The sequence below is a fragment of the Saccoglossus kowalevskii genome, chromosome 5, assembly GCF_978046115.1.
Source record: "Saccoglossus kowalevskii chromosome 5, keSacKowa6.1, whole genome shotgun sequence".
Lineage (NCBI taxonomy): Eukaryota > Metazoa > Hemichordata > Enteropneusta > Harrimaniidae > Saccoglossus > Saccoglossus kowalevskii.
In genome coordinates, this window is record NC_140645.1 from 42,694,438 (window position 1) to 42,715,790 (window position 21,353).

General features: G+C 36.9%; 1 protein-coding gene, 1 long non-coding RNA gene and 1 pseudogene across 3 annotated transcripts in view; 2 read left to right on the plus strand and 1 right to left on the minus strand.

Moving 5' to 3' along the window:
* Positions 1 to 1,647: 1,647 nt before the first annotated feature.
* Positions 1,648 to 21,353, plus strand: part of LOC146746152 (uncharacterized) — an 81,084-nt gene continuing 61,378 nt past the window's right edge. For both annotated transcript variants that reach the window (XR_014929593.1, XR_014929592.1), the window contains exon 1: positions 1,648 to 1,774. This is a non-coding gene — a long non-coding RNA (uncharacterized LOC146746152). The remainder of the gene's footprint in view (positions 1,775 to 21,353) is intronic.
* LOC146746153 (uncharacterized) lies at positions 4,040 to 8,674 on the plus strand (annotated as a pseudogene).
* LOC146746154 (uncharacterized) lies at positions 12,206 to 14,043 on the minus strand. The gene is made up of 2 exons (XM_085499464.1): positions 13,231 to 14,043; positions 12,206 to 12,532 (listed from the first exon to the last, which is right to left on the minus strand). The coding sequence occupies exons 1-2, from the start codon at positions 14,041 to 14,043 to the stop codon at positions 12,206 to 12,208; spliced, it is 1,140 nt and encodes a 379-aa protein (XP_085355590.1).

Below are 21,353 nucleotides of genomic sequence, written 5' to 3' on the forward strand. Positions count from 1 at the left end.
TTTACACCATTACAAGTTGTTAAATTGAGAGAATAAGTGTGCGGACAAATATTTTAGACTTATTTTGGTGTAGACAGCTCTTGTTTGATTAATTCCCACAATTACAAGTTGTTAAATTGAGAGAATAAGTGTGCGGACAAATATTTTAGACTTATTTTGGTGTAGACAGCTCTTGTTTGATTAATTCCCACAATTACAAGTTGTTAAATTGAGAGAATAAGTGTGCAGACAAATATTTTAGACTTATTTTGGTGTAGACAGCTCTCGTTTAATTATTTTACACCATTACAAGTTGTTAAATTGAGAGAATAAATGTATGGACTAATATTTGAGTCTTATTTTGGTGTAAACAACTCGTGTTTGATTAATTTCCACAAATACAAGTTGTTAAATTGAGAGAATAAATGTGTGGACAAATATTTTAGACTTATTTTGGTGTAGACAGCTCTCGTTTGATTAATTCCCACAATTACAAGTTGTTAAATTGAGAGAATAAGTGTGCGGACAAATATTTTAGACTTATTTTGGTGTAGACAGCTCTTGTTTGATTAATTCCCACAATTACAAGTTGTTAAATTGAGAGAATAAGTGTGCGAACAAATATTTTAGACTTATTGTGGTGTAGACAGCTCTCGTTTAATTATTTTACACCATTACAAGTTGTTAAATTGAGAGAATAAATGTATGGACTAATATTTGAGTCTTATTTTGGTGTAAACAACTCGCGTTTAATTATTTTACACCATTACAAGTTGTTAAATTGAGAGAATAAATGTGCGGACAAATATTTTAGACTTATTTTGGTGTAGACAGCTCTCGTTTAATTATTTTACACCATTACAAGTTGTTAAATTGAAAGAATAAGTGTGCGGACAAATATTTTAGACTTATTTTGGTGTAGACAGCTCTTGTTTGATTAATTCCCACAATTACAAGTTGTTAAATTGAGAGAATAAGTGTGCGGACAAATATTTTAGACTTATTTTGGTGTAGACAGCTCTCGTTTAATTATTTTACACCATTACAAGTTGTTAAATTGAGAGAATAAATGTATGGACAAGCATTTGAAACTTATTTTGGTGTAGACAGCTCTCGTTTAATTATTTTACACCATTACAAATTGTTAAATTGAGAGAATAAATGTATGGACTAATATTTGAGTCTTATTTTGGTGTAAACAACTCGCGTTTGATTAATTCCCACAATTACAAATTGTTAAATTGAGAGAATAAATGTGTGGACAAATATTTGAGACTTATTTTGGTGTAGACAACTCTCATTTAATAATTTTACACCATTACAAGTTGTTAAATTGAGAGAATAAATGTATGGACAAATATTGACCATTATATTTGTGAGTAAATACCTGTTGTTTAATTAATTTCCACCTCTACAAGGTTGTTAAATTGAGAGAATAAATGTGTGGATAAATATTTGATACTTATTTAGGTGTAAGAAGTCGTGTTTGACCAACTTCCACCATCGCAAGTTGTTAAAATAATGAAATAAATATACTGGTATCATTGGATATTTGATTTAATTGTGAAACTTTCTAACAAAATGTTAACTGCTGACTTCGAACCCTCAATCAACAATTCCGCAGACACAGTATAAATTCCACAACACCACTGAAGATATTCGTCTGTTGCCTGAATTGTTTTCGTAATATAGGGAACGCCTTGGACGCTTTAACAAAATTTACCTTGAATTGGGTCTTGTTTATCTCTTGTGACTGGAAACTGTTGAACAAATTGCTCGTCGTCCAGTTTAAGACGTAAGTTATTTTATTATTTATTCATTCAGTTTTGTATGGTGGAGTTTTGTGAGGTTTATTATTTTTTCGCGACGTTCTTTGCTTACTTGTTTACGGTTTGAGAGATTTCAGTTTATTTGATTTACGTTTTTACGGTAGCTCTGAGCGAGACTCGAACCCACTGTCTTTTCAAGATAATTTTGTTTTATTTTGATGGCACGCTTGGGTACCACGCCACGACGTTGGTCGTTAAGTGGTGTTCATTTTTCTAACTACTCCAGTGTTCCGATGAGTTGAACGGAAAAGCCAAAACGATTGCTCGTTTCTGATTGCTTCAGTTCGGTTCTGGTGAGTGTGTATCTAGTGTGATTCGAACCCATGTCGTTTGTATTGAGCGTTTTTTTATTTCCCATGTTGGCTACGCCGTAATATGCAACCACTTCCCCGTTTTATTGTGATTTTGAGAGTGTTTAATGATGTCTTCCTCGCCCGTCACGCCATGACCCAGTTTCAACCACACGGCCATTTTGCAACAAGTGCGTGACCCTCGGCGTCACCCGACTGACTATATGATCGTTCTGTTCAACTGTTAAGCTAGGATTTATTACCGTTATTATCATTATATTGTCACATGATTTGTTTTACCTTATGTGCAATGTCTTAAGTATCTTTATTGTAATCTGTATATACCAATTCGTATATACCGAGGAAACGACCCCGATTGAAGGTCATGTATTTTGTGACGTCACCAATTCGTGTGTAGGTACGGCTCCTAGATCCGTGCTTTTCTATCTAATGTCTCATGGGTTGACATGGTCTCTGCCGCTGGCATTGATGTTGAAGATTTACATGTGTCAGTCGAACCTCTGGTCCGTCCCTCAACAAAAAATGTGTTATCAAATGTACCCCCTTTTGTGCCAGATAAATGTATTACTGACGCCTTGGCAAACTATGGGCGTGTTATGAGCGCGGTGTGAGCGACCCCACTCGGTTGTAAAAATCCAACACTAAAACACGTTAAGTCTTTTCGCCGCCAGGTTTATGTTCATTTAAAAGATCTGAATGGTTAATTGCCTATTACATTCCAAGGTCAAACATACAACATTTATGTTTTATCCGATGAACTGACTTGCTTTTCTTGTAAGATGAAGGGGCATACTCGGAAAAATGTCCAAAATCACAATCAATGGATATGCAAATGACTCACAGTGAAAACAATGGTAATCAAAATAACTCAACAACAGACATGCAACGGGTAAAAGGTTACTTAAATACCACTGATACAATGAAAACGATGACATAACCGATAAAAATGTTACAACACCAGCTGATACTGCTATACAAAACATTGTGACCCATCTACCAGAAAACATTGAAACTGATATGGCTACTGGCTCAACCAAGAACACGACAAAAAAGCGCACGCGTTCAAAATCGCCAGTGAACAGAGAAACACAAAATGGTGACAACATAAATAATGAAAATAAGACTGAACCGATCCTCAAAAAGCGCAACGATGGAATGAAAATGAAATAGAACTATTGAAGAAAATATTTCAATTGATGAAGAGAGGGTACAAACCCCTCCTTCCCCGCTTATTGCATCACCTTCGCCTCCCCCACCCTGTTCGCCTTCCAAACCCCTCCCACATGTTTATGACAATGTGACAGTGTGCAACCCTATGCCACAACCCGATGACACTGTGTTGTCTTCATTTCCACCATCACCCTCACTCAATTTCACTACTACATCCCCGCGCTACTCATAGCTTTCTGCTATCCCGCTTGACTTAAGTGGGCTAACCGATCAGTCTCAAGACCTTTTTAACACACCAAATCCACCAGATCAAATAAATATTGAAATGGAGGAACCTGTTAGTGAATGTAGCGACAATGAAGGGTCTACGATATCCGAGATTTCAACGTGTACTGACAGTAATGAAACATTCGGAAGCGTATTAGTGCCATACTCTTAGCAAAATAATAAAAAAAATCTCGTTATAACGAGTTTATTTCTCGTTATAACGAGTTTTTTCTCGTTATAACAAGTTTATTTTTCTCGTTATAATGAGTTTTTTCTCGTTATAACAAGTTAATTTCTCGTTATAACGAGTTTTTTCTCGTTATAACGAGTTTATTTTTCTCGTTATAACGAGTTTTTTCTCATTATAACAAGTTTTTTCTCGTTATAACGAGTTTATTGCGCCCTCAGCGTTTATTTTAAATATGAATGTACTTCCGGTTCATTGGCATGCTTTTATGTTTTATGTAAGTTTTCTGGTCTACAATGGCAGATGATGATAAGTTCAACCAGTTTTTACGAGAACGCGGAATAGATGAAACAATAATAACAGCGCTAGCCAGAGAAAAGGTAAGTCTGGGGAAAGTGAATTGATTATTTAACAGATGTGTGTTATGTTTATGCTCCGTTAATTAGCAAGCAAATTTGACCCCGAGGCAGTTTTGCTGTATGGGGGCCGGACAACACGCGACACTTAGGGTCTTTTAACCCAGATGGTAGGACCAGTGTTTGGCTTGTGTCGTGGATGAGCTGAAGCTAGCAGACACTCCCAGTAGACAGTAGTAGAAGTGGAAGTTTATAGCAGACATTAGACAATGTTCAAATGGCCAGATAGTTACGAGTACATATTCCCATCAAATAATCATTTTTCACGATCAGCATAATGTATAATATTATAATAAAAACACATAGTGACTACAACTTATGATCAAGCAACTTAAACACCAAAAATTCAACACAGTGGAATGCCCAATAGAGTGTAATAATTATACAGAAGCAAATTTATTACCAACTATCTGTACTGAACAACATGACTTTGACCCGTTGACCCCTACATGTCAGGTCTAGCTTATTTCAGGGTGGATATACATAATTGAGGACAGATATATATTTCATTACAGAACGTATAATTATGATGAATACACATCTGAATGAACTGATTTAAAGGCCGGAGGTTATCGTGCGTTATCCAATTTCGAGTAAACAAATAATCTATTTTACATGTGTTGTATATGTCGCTATGATACCCATATCAAACATGACACAGCGTAACGACCACCAGACTTTAATACTGCAAGTTCAGAGAAATATGATTGACCTTGACCTTTTGTGTTTAGGTCCTGTGACGATATAGCCAGAACCCCATATTATGCCACGACCAGTTTTCATCAGGTTGACAAGCAATTGTATAAGCACCGTAGTCCTTGTGGCTGTAAAGTAACATCCCAAAATATTGTGTTTTTTTTATCCTGTGACATGTGGCATTATAGCTTAAACTGTATTTTGGGGCTTTATGACCATGAACTTTGACCTTTTGCCCCCCCCCCCCTCCCAATATAACATGTCCCGTTTCCGTCAGGGTAAATGTACATGCCAAGTTTAAGCACCTGAGGCTGAGATGTTATAGCCCGAACTGTTATTTTTTATGGTTCTTGTGACCTGGATCTTTGACCTGTTGACCCCCAAAATATATCACGTTCTATTTTCGGCTGGGTGAATGTACATGCCAAGTGTAAGCACCATAGGTGGTCTTGTTTTTGGTGTGAACAAACACACATACGTACACACATACATACATACATGCACACATACATAGATACACACAGACGGCACTGAATGCCCTACTTGCACTGCCTCTCGGGCACCAGTAATAATTAGCATGTTTTCAGATATTAATTTCAAAATTATGCTATGGTCCTAAAAAAATGTACCCTAGCAGACACTGTTTTTAATACACTAATTACACTCAAAATTGGTGCACAATCTGGGAGATTTAGTGTTATTAGTAAGTTACACACAAAGTTTCTTACACAATTGAAATGAATTTCGGATAGACGAGTTCCATCTTTGTGTCCGTTTGTGCACTCGGAGCCATTTCTTGAACATGCTTTGACCGATCTCATTCAAACTTGACCTAAATATAGTGTATGATGATGTACAGATGCAGAAAGATTTTCGTTGTCATTTGCTCAAAGTTTTAGTCATCAAATTTGCTTATTTATTATGGTTAAACATGTCCGGAACTGTTTCTCGAAGATGAACTGGGTGATTCAAACATTGGATAATGATCATGTTTATTAGGTTACATTTTGAGATTTTACATTTTTCCATGTGCGTGCTGATTCCTCGCTACCAGTATTTTTTTGATGGATTCAGTTGAAACATTGCACAGAAGTACTATACTGGTTGTGTTGTAGGTATTGCACAGAAATTGTCATGAGGGGGATAGGGATTATGTAATTTAGTAAGACTTGTTTTATCATATTTTTGACTCCCGTGTGCGAAGCACAGAAAGGAATCTTTGCAATGCGCAGATTCGATTAGGTTTTGGTAATAATCTATGCATATTAATTACCTAACTTGCATTATAATTAGCAAATTTTTAACTGTTTCATGACTGTTTCACTGATATCTAAAGAACCAGTCATTGGATTTTAATGAAACTTAGTACATAGATGCTCTGAGCTAATGCGCAGACTTGATTAGTTTTAGGTGAAAATCTGTGCATATTAATTAGCTAATTTGCATAATTAAATCAATTTTAAGCTTTCACAGTACTAATTATTCAATTGGTACATAAATGCTCTAGGTCAATGTGCAAGCCTGATTAGTTTGGGGTTAAAATCTACTATTTCCATAATTAGCATAACAATTTATAATTTTTTTATTCTAATCACATTTCAATGAAACTTGGTACATAGATGGTCTGTTACATTGTCTCTTGTCTCCAATACTCTCAGTACATGAGAGTTCTTTCTAAGCTTTCTTTGATTGTTCATTTGTTTATTGCACTAAATAAATAATTATTATTCAAGTGAGAGAATAACTTGTTTTTCTGTATGGCTCAGTTGACTTGATTTTTGTATCATATTTATTTTATTTCAGATTGATAGTAGTGTTATCAGATTCATGGATGATGAAAAACTAGCCATGTATATTAAACAGTATGGTGATAGACTGGCTATATTCCAGTTTTGCAGACGAAGCGCTCCTGAAGCCAAACGCAAACAACTTCTCTTTCAGAAGCTGAGAAAAAAAATGAAACTGAAATCAGCTACATCATCTGAAAAAAGTGATTCTTCTGATGATAACGACAGTTTATCTTGTCCAACCCGTCAAACAACCGCTAGTAAATTGGTTGGCAACCTAAATGCCAAGAAAAATTACAGGCAAGTTGAAATTGGTTGGATTATGAAAGATGTGAGCTACTGTAAGCATGTACGGACCAAGCAGGGTGGTGGTACAAGGAAACTAAAAGTTCATAAAAAAGCCAACAAAACTGACTTGCTCAAAGAAGGACTAAGTCTGTTTTTCCCACATGGACAATCAACGAAGGGACCAGAAAGTGATTTTGTGTTTGACATCTGTGACTTCACGGAAAATATTGTGGATGAGAACATCACTGTAGGACAGATGTTCATTGAGACAAAACTGACTTCACTGCGTTTTTATTTAGCCAGTACCCGTAAACCACGTACACAAAATAAAGCACAAGTTTGCAACGTTGGGGAATCTCTTGGTTCAAATGACGTCAATGCAGTTGAAGTGAAGCAGTGCATATCTTGTATGCAATCCAATAGTATAGCTGTTTGTTCGCATGATGTCAGTGTACTCGTAAGTGATGATGTAAATGGTATGGCAGATACAGTACTACCAAGTGGTGATGATGTGGTGAGAGGTGATCCAGTGTCGTCACCCAGTGGTGATATGATTATCGGTGATCTTGGCCCGTCAACCAGTGGTCATGTGATGAATGATGAGCAAGAGCCGTCAACCAGTGATGGTATTAATGCAACAGGATTAGATTTACATGTATATGATAGAATTCCTGATGAAGATGATAGTGAAATTGAATTTGGCCCTTTGAGTCCTTCAACCACTGACCATAATGCCACTATCCCAGCAGTAACTATAAGAACTATTCGTGCGCACCGTGGAAATGTTTTGAAAGAAATGATAAATGCATTTAATGATGATTCACTACGAGTTGGAACTGACATAATTACTATTGAAATGGTGTTACCAAATGGTGTTACTGAAGCTGGCGAGGACACGGGTGGTGTTACAAGAGACTGTCTGTCTGAATTCTGAGATTCTTTTTACGAACAATGCACTATGGGTTCTACATATAAGGTTCCATGCATTAGACATGACTATGGCAAGGAACAGTGGATGTCAGTTGCTAGAATAATAGAATTTGGATGGAAACAAGAGGGATATTTCCCAGTTAATCTGGCACCACCATTTCTTGAGCATTGCTTTTATGGTTGTGTTCATATCAGCATAGCTGAAGCATACGCTTTATTCTTACCAGAGTCAGAGGCCCAAGTGATTCAGCAAGCGGTTAATGATTTCACCAGTGTAGATGAAGATGAATTGACTGATATACTTGATAGCCATCAATGCAAATCATTACCTACATGCCATAATATAGCTACTATTGTAGATGAGATAGCACACAAAGAAATGATACAGGAACCTATGTATGTTATTGATTGCTGGCAACAAATGTTCAAATGTATGCCATTATCATATGCTGAGTTGTCAGAAATATATGGTAAACTGAAACCTACAGCACGAAAGGTTTTGAAGATTTTGAAATTTCCAGACAACTTATCTTGTACAGAAAATGAAGTTGCCAACCATCTGCAAAGATTTCTAAGTGGACTTGATGAATCCATGCTGAAGAAGTTCCTGCGATTTTGTACAGGTGCAGATTTACTAATTAAGGATGAAATATCTGTGCAATTTACTAGTTTAACAGGGCTTGCACACAGACCAGTTGGACACACGTGTGGATGTGTTCTTGAACTACCAAGAGTATATGACAACTTTTTGCAGTTCAGATCGGAATTTAAGTCAGTGTTGGATGCAAATGTTTGGGTGATGGACTTTGTTTAGATTGTTGTCCATCCCATATAACATAGTGTTCTCAGGATGCATTAATACAGTATAAAATACGGAAATTAAAACCATTTATGGATCTTTGCCCTTGGTTCTCAAGATATTGCGTAGTTTAGTAGTCTTAATTTAGAGTATGGTGATTGGCCATTTTTAGTTCGAAGAGAAATACTCTCTGACATATGTGATGCCTAAAGACGTCATTCCGATCTTAAGAAATAATATATGAAATTGTCTGAAATTGTATGTGTGATATCGTATGAGCAATTTCAATTGTATTTCTGCTTATAGTATTGTTGCCATGGCAACACTAAGAATTATGGGTCAAAATAGTGGTCATTATGTTAAGTAGGTTTTCACATGTAAAGGTCAGTTGTTTTATCTTTAACATTTATATGCCAAAAAGTATGTGTCATAATGACCATAATCACAGAAATAAAATGTTGCTTATTGGGTCTCTGTGTGATTAATGTTGGCATTGCAACAATTGTATAGGCAGAAATACTGTAGTTATTACTCAACACACAATTCCCATCAATTTGATTTATTATTAGCTATGGTTATTAACATTTATTTCAATTTTGGCATTATATGAGATGATGTCCGACCTCCTTATAGCATACTCTAAATTAAGCCTACTAAATATATATCTTGAGAACCAGGAATGATATCAAAGATCTGTAAACAGTCTTTATGTCCTTAGTTCATCATTTATTACATACAGTTAGTAAATAACCACATTTACCTTTCTTTTATTATTGGATGTGTACTGTTGACAGTGTTTATGTAGTATTGTAAGATAACACTAGTGATAGAATACATAGATTATGTGTATGTCAGTTGGCATGAATTGAATCTGAATTTGTCAACAAATTATTTTGTTTCAAATTCAAATCAAAAGTGCATCTGCTTAATTTGCGTAACGTCTGCCACATTTGGTTATGTTTAAAAAAAACATATTTTCTAATGTTCTGAGTTATTTTAGCAAAATAATGCGCTTTTAAGGAACATAATCAGTGTATACTAGTATGTATTTGGCTCCTGTGTGTGCGAAGCACAAAACACGAGAGCTTTTGCAGTTACCCTATCTGTGCGTCACACTTGCCTTTGTCTAATGCTATCTTTAAAATGCTTTGGTCAATGTTTACCAACTTAGCCTGAAGAAGCTATACATTCATTTAAAGAGTTGAAAAAAGTTTTGTGCAATTTAGTACTAATTAGGTATTTTTTTGAAGTTTTTTATTTTAACTGTATGGCTTGTTCGGGTAAATTTTGTGGCTGCCTCTTTTGAAGAAACCTCCACAATATGGCCTACTTTTATATATCTTGGCATCCACAACACTAACAAACATTATGTTTACATGGTGGGCGGCTATAGTAGGACCAGATGTTTTTTCCTAAATTTGGGGTGACCTTGGATGACATTTGACCTGTTTTTACATATCTTCAAATCTAATCTTCAAACAATTACTTGCAGGTTTGGGGACAACTATTTGGCAAAACATTTCTCAAAAATGTTGTGATGGTAATTTGATGACCTTTGACCTTTTACATATCTACGCATCTGCAACACTTGCGTGCATAGTAAAGAGTTTGGAGGATTGGGGACTATTTGGCATAACATTTTTTCCACAAATTGACCTTAGGTGACCTTTGACCACTTTGCTACTACACATTCAAAGTTTTCTTTGATGATATATTGATATAGATGACAGTATATTGTTTTGGTCTATACAGTTGTAGTGTAACTGCAATTGGCTATGCATAAAAGCAAGCCTTGATTCAACTTCAGAGCGAGTTAGCCAACCTACTATACTATCATGTGTTTTCAAGGAAAAAATTAGTTACATTATTATCCCACAGCATGTAGGTGCTGCAGGGGATATTATGGATCCAAGTCCGTATAGAGTAATATTTGTTACTTCAAACTTAGTGTGGTTATTGAACTTATGGGTCCAGTGCTGTCAGCATGTAGTGTGTGTGATATTTTGCATATTTGCATATGTTTGCATATTTTAATGCTTGTTGACTAAGTCATTTTTTTCATTTCTCTGTCGATCTTCACTTGGTGCTATCATGGGTGCGGTGTCGACAACATATATTGTTGGTGCTTATTTGCATATTTGCATATATTATTCCATAATTAGCGTCTTTACCAAGATTTTACCATATAACTTTCTGGTTTATGCACCGATGAAACATGTTGTGCTTGGTGTAATTGTGACTACCATGGCGATGACGTAGAAAATGTATGCTAATATACGTCTATGCACATATTAATAGCAACAATCCTCCCTCCGAGAAAGCCGGCGGATTTCTGATCGCTTTCTTATTCGACATTGTTGATATTATATTATACCATTGTTAGGGTTGTTTCAAAGTAAGTTATATGCCTGTGTAGTATAGACAAATATATATTTATATCACGTTTTATAAACATTCTTCTGTTCATGTTGTTATTATGAGTGTTATCATTAAATCAAAGTTTGGAATCTTGTTTTTAGTTCACCTCTGTTCGTGTCATGTATATTTAGTGAATCCAATGAATGAAAACGACATAGATTCGTGCACTGAATAACGCAAGCAAAAGTCAGTGTGAGATAATTACTTGTGTTGTTGAAGATTATACCATGAATTAATAAGTAATGTTTGTGAATGGCACTACGTTTATTGAGAGTTGTTTATTGCCCATGATGATCCCTTCACTACAGAAATCCAACATTGAATCTCAATTGAGTACTTCGTTATCTAGCATATTCACCAATGGTCAGAAATTACATGACAGTCCTTAATCTATGGTTTTATCTTTATTGTATTAATATCTACGAACTGAAATGCATTCAAATACATTTAAACGAATTTTAAAAAACTGGTTGCACTGTTTTCACTAGTGCAAATGTATATTGGCCAGTAAAGACACAAATAACTTTGCCTCTGGTCTGATTGTATTTGATACAAAGAAAAAGGCAAATAAAGCTTACAAATTGAAGTGCTCCGATATGTAGGGGCACTATTAGGAAATACTTTGCAGTGCTCAGGAAACCTGATATAGAAACACACGCCAAAAGCTTTATCTTGCGGAAAAAAACAGGTTTTTGAAAATGATGCTCAAATCTTCAATCCTGATATTACATGCATCTATATGAAATGTGCTTAAAATGTGCTTTGTGACGACAAAAGGAGTTCATACAAGTAGTTAAGTAATACAGTTAAAGTGTTTGTAGGTTACAGAAATGTGAAATTCATCAAAATCCAATAATGATATTTGTCGATACAGCACATTCTGGAAAACTGCTAATTGGTATGCAAATTATTTAATTAGCATAGATATGTGCTAAAGTCCACTTTGTGGTACAGGATTCAGATCATTAACCATGGTTACATTGCCTTTGCACCAAATGATAATTAGCCTCAAAGCATCCATTCATATTTTATTCATATCATAGCAGTCGCATATATTTCAGGGTCCCAATGTTTACTTCGTACACAAGAGCCTATGATCTTAGTAGTCTGCGCTACTGTATCAACGTTTCACAAAACGGCATTGAATGCACCTCTCAGCGATGTGTAAAGTTGTGCTGCGGCAAGCGGATCTGAGGGTTTAAACCAACCGTTTTCTTCCATAATTATGCAGCTAAGCTCAAATATAGTCTCGTCACATGGATATTCCGATTTGGGAGTGCATTCCCCTTCACATACGCAAATTTCCTCTACATCGACATCACGTATCTGATGACTAGTTTCATACAACTCTGGAACTGAATACATCATTAATGGGCGGCCGCTTGGTGCTGTTTGATTTCTAGAAGATCGAATCCTGTGGCTGTTCCAAATTCTGGCAACTTCGTCCAATTCCGCCTTAAAAGAAATGAAAAGAAGTGTCAATGTGAAAGTATAAAAGTATTTTATTTTATTGGACGTCAGACAAATGATCGACAGGCAATGGCCACTTCGGCACATTTTGTCACGATTCGATGCGACTGGAATTTACAAAGACGTACCACACACTATTATGTGATAACTGAATAAACGAAAATAAACGCATATAAGTACTTCTTCATGGCATGTAATGTCTACATCCAAATTTAATTTAGAATCTAAACTAGGCGGATACCTATTAGCGATTGAGGGAGTGTATAAATTCCACACACCCATCAGAACGAGATGTGACGAGGTGGGATTAGTAATGGATTGCTCTGTGGTGAGGTAATTCGTGTAGTTTTACGAAATGGATCATGATTAAACTACAATACGGGTTACGTTAAATGTAATAGATAATATACCTGAATTACAAATCAGTGTCTACAGGTTTGTCATGCAATTTCGTGCAAACGAGTCTAATACATCTGTAAGATTTAGTCATTTCAGAACGATTGAAACGTCAAATCGTCGAAACCTGAAACCTGCCAGGGATAGACGAAGCGTTGCGAAAGAATCAATGAAATATCATTTCACACAACAATGGTAGTGATAAATCACGAGACATTACATACATATCAGGACCATATGGGTGACGATACGACAGTGTGCATGGGAAACGTTTCAATGAGCATTACCTGTATCAAATTCATAAAGCAGAACTGGATGAGATTTACATCAAGAAAACTTCCAGAAAACAAACCATCATCTCTAATATTTGCAAACAGATTTATCCAAAACTTGGAATTCTGCTTCCTCATCGTACTCCACCAACACTCTATTCTTTGATTTGAAGTACTCCGTCCATATAAGAAGCTTTTAGATCCAGCGAATGAATCAGTGTGGTTTCTCCGCAGAAATATTTGCATTTGTTCAATATAGCCATTTTCAGTGCCCCTGTCTGCGCGTATTATTCGTGGGCACCCTTGTCTAGCCTTTACACCTTCTACATAGTAGCTTGCAATGACTTTAGAGTCATTGTTCGTTATATATGCTTCAAGCCATATGATTGATCTGGAAAATCCATCAATGCACCCACTGATACATATTCTATATGGCTTGAGTTTATCATACCCATCTAGATGCCACAAAAAATCCGGACCTTTACTATAATATCGTCTTCTAAGAAGAACACCGACAGGATCCAACAACTTCAGCAGGAGTCTCACTGTTTCCTGGGTCACAACAAGTCCACTTTGTATACACTTTAAATGTATCCATCGGTAGCCTGGCAATTGGTTAGATCCCTGAATTTGTCTCTGAATAAAACTGACCACGTCGTCGATATTGGTGAATTTTTTTCTCCCGAAGAGTCCTAGCTTCCGCAACCATCTTTTGAGAGACCGGATACTTAAAATTACATTGTGCCTGTGAGCTAGGTTGACCAATATTTCGTTGTAGTTGAGACCAAGGCGGAAGTAAAATGTAATCAGTTCATCTCTATCCGCCATTGCACAGCATATGACACCAGCTGGGACAACTATAAAATAACTCGTTATAACAAGAAAAATAAACTCGTTATAACGAGAAAAATAAACTCGTTATAACGAGAAAAAACTCGTTATAACGAGAAAAATAAACTCGTTATAACGAGAAAAATAAACTCATTTATAACGAGAAAAATCTCATTATAACGAGAAAAAAACTCGTTATAACGAGAAAAATAAACTCGTTACAGCGAGAAAAATCTCATTATAACGAGAAATGAACTCGTTATAACGAGAACAAACTCGTTATAACGAGAAAAATAAACTCGTTATAACGAGGTTTTTGTATTATTTTGTTAAGAGTATGGCACTAATACGCTTCCGTAGAAACAGCTATATCAAATGAAAATATTAAAGAGTTTTTGGTGTCCACGCTGCATTCTCGTAGATTTATAGACAAGTGCTTTGAATTTTGCCCCAATCTTAAGATACTTGCTAGACACCTAATAGACAACCGAAACTCCCAACAGTTGAACACTTCAGACAATGCGCGCATTCACAGACTCATTAAAAAAATATAACAACAAATCAGAACTGGTAATTTTATGGCCGATTTAAAAAAAAAAAAACCCACTCTCATGATAGCAAGCTCAATAACATGCGCAACATACAATGTTAATGGCTGTCGGGATGCTCTCAAACGATATAGTGTATTTGAATATATCTTAAGCGTGACCACCCATGCAATTTGTATATGTTACAGGAAACGCATTCTATTGTATCAGATGAAAACATATGGAAACTTGTGTGGCGTGGCCTTGGTATTTTTTCTCATGGCACCGTTAATCGCGCAGGTGTAGCTATCTTGTTTTCCCCAGCAGCAAACGTAAATATTTTATCACAGTATGAAATCATGTCTGGGTACGTTGTGCACGCCCATATTCAAATAAATAATATCTCATTTCACATTATAAATATGTATGCACCCATCAACGGCGCTGAGCGCATGGAATGTTTTTCTAAGCTTGAACATTTTATTAGTAATTTAAACAACGACCCTGTCATTTTAACTGCACTACTGAACCTGAAATAGATCGAAATAAAGGTAGAGAACCTGACATGCGCACTGCCAAGCTGCTCAAATGCGTCCTACATCGCCTCAAACTGTGTGATGCATGGCGTCAGCACCATGGTAACACGTTGAATTTTACTTGGGGTCGTGGTGGTACGCTGGTGCGTTTAGATAGAATTTACATCAGCAAGTGCTTGCGCGGTAAAATTAAAAATACCAATACCAGTAATGGTGCGCTAGCGTTTTCTGATCATTCTCTTGTCAGCAGCATAATCATCGCTATAGACGGTGGTAAACATAAGAGTCCTGTGTGGTGTATGAACACCGGGATTTTGGGAGATGATGAATACGTGGCTGTTATCACTGAGTTTTGGGCGTGTTAAGTGTTAATCGCTCCAAAACAATCATGCGAATATCCAGGCGTGGTGGGACATCAGGAAAAACAAAATCAAATTATTAACCCAGCAATATTGCACATTTAAAAAAGATAAACACAAAACAGAAAAAACACGTTTTGGAAATGGAAATCCAAGCCATTGAACGCACTACTACCCGAAATGCACCGCTCTCCAACACCTACACCGAAAAGAAGGAACTTCTTGCACGCCTCGTTAAACATGAAAACACTGGTCTTACTACTCGTGCGCGACATCAGTTTCTGAACGAAAGTGATGTGTGTCACTCCTTCTTTTTCCAGCTAGAGAAAAAGAATGGCAATGAAAAGGCGATTTTTCAGCTCAGGCGCCAAGATAACACACTCACTGAAAATCAAACTGAAATTCGCAAACTCATACATGATTTTTACAATAACCTGTACACTCCCGATAACATCGACATCGAGGCTCAAAATAACATTTTTGAAGACCTACCAAAGCTTAGTGAAATCGACCGTGACGACCTTGACGAACTGATCACATGAGCACTACCGTCAAAATACTTTCACACGGGCGTACGCCTGGCATTGATGGGATACCAAACGAGTTTTACCAAACGTTTTGGCATATTATTGGGAGAGATCTGTGTGAAGTTTTTACTGCTGCCATCAACGAAAATGCGCTCCCTCTATCTTGTACTAGAGCAGTTGTTACTCTCCTTCCTAAACAAGGTGATGTCACCAACCTAAAACACTGGCGACCAGTGAGTCTAATATGCAGTTAATATAAAATCTTCACGAAAACGCTTGCACTGCGACTGCGCGGGATCATTGGCACCATTGTTCACCCAGACCAAATTTGTAGCGTTTCCAACAGGCACATTAATGATAACATTAGTCTCCTGCGTGACAGCATTGACTATGCCAACGTTACTAACTCTCCTCTGGCCATTGTTGCCCTAGACCAAGAAAAGGCATTTGATAGAATAAACCATAGCTATCTCTTTAACACACTTTATGCCTTTGGTTTTGGTGACCGCTTCATTTCATACGTTCGTCTCATTTATGCACACGCCCAGTCTCTGATTCGCGTTAATTGCGCCCTCACTGCACCCATCACAGTGGCTAGGGGTATTCGACAAGGCTGTTCAATTTCCACTGCCCTCAACGTTATAGCCATTGAACTACTACTCCAGAAAATCAGAAATGATAAAAACATCGAAGGGTTAGTCATACCACACAGCAATAAACAGCATTGTAAACTTACTGCTTATGCTGATGATGTTGAATTTTTCATAACTCGTAAACAGGACTTTAGTTCACTTGCTCACTGGTTACAAGTGTATGAGCGAGCATCAAACTCAAAAATAAATCTGCAAAATCTGAAGGGCTTTGGGCTGGTAGCTGGCGCAACAACACTGACTCTCCTCTTAACATCAAATGGGATTGAAATCTGCCATCCTTTTATTGTGAACTCCTTCAGTGTTGGAAGTCTGTTGATAAAATGCGTAATTTGAATGATAGTAACGTTATTGATATTCACAACGAACCACTGTTTCACAATCCACTCATTCTACACCCCATAAGAAATGAACCGTTTGAACTTAGACACTTTGTGGATACAGGAGTAATCATAAGTCAGGGACCTTGTCCAGGAAACAAAATATATCTGGTTGGGTGCTGCTGATCTGGCAGATAGAATTAAAATCCACTCCCATCGTATTCTTCAGCTCAGTATAAAGGTTGTTCATGATTCCATTCCCACTAAATGGAAAGACACAATAAACACCTATTTCAAAAGTAAAAAAAGAGTGCAACCATTCTCTTTCACACCTTTCAAAACTCCACTTTTCTGATGACCTTAACTTACCACTTTATAAATTTGAAAGGAATGCAATTTATAAATATATGATTCAGATTCTCTACGTCAGTCATCGTCCACAAAAACTAGATACTCTTTGGCGTGACATACTGAGTCTACCTGAAAATGTCAAGCCCATTTTCCATGATTGTTATATAGTACCAGTTATTAGAAAATATGGGGACCTGCAGTGGCGTATCTCTCATGGTGCGTTCCCAACTGGAAGATTTCTGTTCAAAGCCTGTCTGAACAGTTCTGATAAGTGTCCTTTCTGTGATGAGGTAGATACTCTTCAACATATCTTTTTTGATTGCTCGTCTAATGATAACCTACTTTACTTTTTTACGAACATCGCATCTCGTCTGGTTCAACAAGACTTTCGGATTCCTGGTTGGTGGTTCATAATATTACCACCCCGTCGCTCAAAACAGTTTCATTCTAGCCAGGCACAAAGCACTTTTTGCTTCTTAGCGTGCATGGCTGAAGTTGCGATTCACTCCAGCCGTCGTAACAAGCGGCAAAACAAAGGGTCTAGTGACCCTCTCGAAATTGTCAAACAAAGTATTAGGTCAAGACTTAAAACGGAATATGAATATTCGCGCGTTATGAACATATTGCCTAAGTTTAACAATACATGGACAGTGCAGAATGCCCTGTGTCACATTCAGGATAATGAGCTCCGCATTACTCTATAACATATTATTGTCTTGGCAAATATTGCAATTTACGTACTCCCCTACAGAAATGCACAACCAAGTTTAGAACACGCACAGGAGCCAATAGTTTCGTCCTCTTGGTGGGTTATCTGCCAATCTGATTAAAATCTGATGTAGTGTACGGGCTTTAATTATTTTGGCTATAAACTTATTTTAATTTTATTTTTTATTACTAACACAATTGGAACTATTTTGGGATAATTGGATTCGCTTAAAATGTGCTACTGTAATGGTTTGTTTTCACAAAAATATTTTATTTGTTCATTTTAGATTTTTTCTGATAATTTCTTGTATTGATATCAGAAATGAGAAAATTAAGAACAATACTACCCTACAGTAGCACATTTTAAGCGAATCTAATTTTCCTAAAATAGTTCCAATTGTGTTTACTTTTGTTATTAATGCCCTTTTATTTTATTATTTTATTTTGATTTTGTGTTTTTTTTTATTCCGCCCTAACTATATCTGATCCGATGTCTATGTAAGTCCCGTTCAAATCTCGCGTAAGTAACAGCCAATCACAGGCCCCCTTTTATACAGGCTGTCGGTTGCTTACTTTTCAGTGTAGTGACACTCTACGGGCAATCTTTCTTTATATTTTGCCCACTTGAATAAACAAACCATTAATAGAAAATTTCTAGTATATTTTTATTTGCAAAAGAAATTCCACAGCATTTTACAATTTTTGTCATTACATTGAATATTTTTTTCACTTCCAACAAATGTGTGCACTTCCAGGTACATCTTCGCCAGCCAAGGTTCGTTCATTCAGTCATCGCTTCAATTTTACATCACTGAGCATAATTATCTAGAATGGAAGCAAAAAATAAGTAAATCGTAATGATTAGAACACTGTAAACAGCTATAGTAAGCAATGCAAACTGATTTTAAATTGTAAAACGGTCACCGGCCCACGGTATCGACGCAGACAATTGGAGCAAAAAAATATTTCCTGATCAATTGCGATGTGTTCCAATAAAAAATATTGTATTCCAGTCCAAATCAGCTCAATTACTTTAATAAAGAGTTATTGTATAATGTACAAAATGTTGATACAACTTGATAAATATTTACAGCTACGGCTTCAATACCGTAGACGATGTTGGCCCGATCGTCAACAAAACATCACCCGTCTCCAGGGCAGGCGACTGGAAAAAGACACTGGTGTTCAGTCGAAACGGTGGAAACAAAATCGTCACTCCCAGAATAACTATGCAAAATAACGATCTAAAGTCGAACCATTCGAGCCACAATATTAACATAAAAATGACTTTCGTTGCATTTGACAATGATAAACTTTCCGAAAAGCCGTGTTATTCTCGGTCGCTAACGTCGGTATAATCCGCCATTTTATTTGAGTGTGTTTGCTACCCGACTCCGCCCGGTGACGTCATCATGTGCGCTATAGAAGGAGGTTTATGATTCGTTGACTAAAGTCGTCGACAGTGGGTCTCGTTGAAATCTCGTTACATAGGCATCGGGTCAGATGTAGGTAGGGCGGAATTAAAAAAAATCACAAAATCAAAATCAAAGTAAAATAATAAAATAAAAGGGCATTAATAACAAAAGTAATAAAAAATAAAAATAAAATAAGTTTATAGCCAAAATGATTAAAGCCGTACACTACATCAGGTTTTAATCAGATTGAGGTACAGTTAACTGTTTTAGGTCCATAGAAGTGTCTGATGAAGTATGAATCACATACACAATGCTTTCTATAGCTTTCTTATCAGTCCCTTCTTTGATTCCATAGAAGACTTTAAAGAAATATTTCATGTTTCACGGTTGCTGACGTTGCTGTTGGAGACGCGTTTGTGGTTGCTAGCGTTGCTGCTGAACTGGTGAATTGGGTTGCTGACGTTGCTGCTGTGGAGCTGGCTGTAGTTGTTGATGTTGCTGCTGCGGAGCTCCTGGTGTTTGCTGGCGCTGCTGCTGGGAATGTGGATTGGGTTGTGTGTGTTGCTGTTGGGCAGCTTGATTTTCTTGACGATGTTGATGGCGTGGAGCCACTTGTGGTTGCTGGCGTTGCTGATGGTCTTCTGCATTTTGTTGTTGACGTTGCTGCTGCGGATCCGCTTGTTCTTGTTGACCTTGACAGCGTGGAGCGGCTTGTAGTTGCTGGCGTTGCTGATGGTCATCTGAATTGTTTTGTCGATGTTGCTGCTGCAGAACCGCTTGTGGCTGCTAGCGCCCTTGGTTTCTGTGTCGGGTTTTAAATTCATTTCCTGTTAGTCCCACATAAGTTTCACACTTGTTGTTGTCTTGCCGTCTGATATTAGCTTGGTAAACCAAGGCCGATTGTAAATAATTGTCGTCTAAGGGACGGCAGTTACATAATCTGTTAATCTCGGTACTGGGTGTATTGGTGTTGGCCGCTGTTGTTTGTTTTGATTGCAGATTATTTACTTCACGTTATTCGTACAACTGTATCTCAATTTGATGGTGTTACGGCTGAAAATTTTCCTGAGTTTGTTTCCCTGTTGGAAACCACACAGCATCGCTACGCAACCAATCATTAAGAAACACAACAGAGCTCAGTAAATATGCTTGGTCATTAAAAGACAATAACATCGATTATGACATCAAATGGAAAGTGTTATCACGTGCTGCACCATATAATACATCAAGCAAACGTTGCAACTTATGCATTAGAGAGAAATATATTACAATTTTCCAACCACATTACTGTAGTTTAAATAAAGGAAATGGGCTTTTTTCTTCCTGTAGAGACAGAGCCAAATCGTTGCTATGCAACAACTAGTTTTAATATCGTGAACCCACTCTATTGTTATGCAAATCTGTAGCACTTATAACGTAGTCTGTTTCGGTGGTTTATTTAATAAAGTCTTAACTCCTGATGAGTGAGATACTCCATGCACCTTACGAAACAGTACTGTAGAGTCAACTTTACTCATGTAGTCGTGTCTTAATTTCTCTATTATATATATGTTTCCGCCCAAAAGACGTCGATGTTTTGACACGAATAGATCGCCAGGCCCCTGTGGGTCCATGGCACAAACACAGTACTGGCGATGTGTAATGCGGTAACTAGATGACAACCATTACCCATGTGTTCTCAGTCACAATAACACTACAATTGGTGTATGTACATATAACAAAAACATATTTCCGAGTGTGAAAAATCCTCAAACAGGTACTTCAGATAAGACATGTACAGACAATCACGTGTTCATCAAAAACAATAGCTTTTAATTATTTTAACTATTCTTTGGGGGCAGTAGGTTCATTGCATAATGCACTCTGGACTGATTGAGTGTTTTTGTTTGTTGCCCTTGGTGCACCACGGGTGTA

Excerpts from the sequence above, each read along its gene's own strand:
- LOC146746154 (XM_085499464.1), bottom strand. The coding sequence starts at position 14,043 with ATGGCGGATAGAGATGAACTGATTACATTTTACTTCCGCCTTGGTCTC. Across the intron at positions 12,533-13,230 it reads GCTTTATGAATTTGATACAG|GCGGAATTGGACGAAGTTGC; the intron begins GTAATGCTCATT and ends ATTTCTTTTAAG.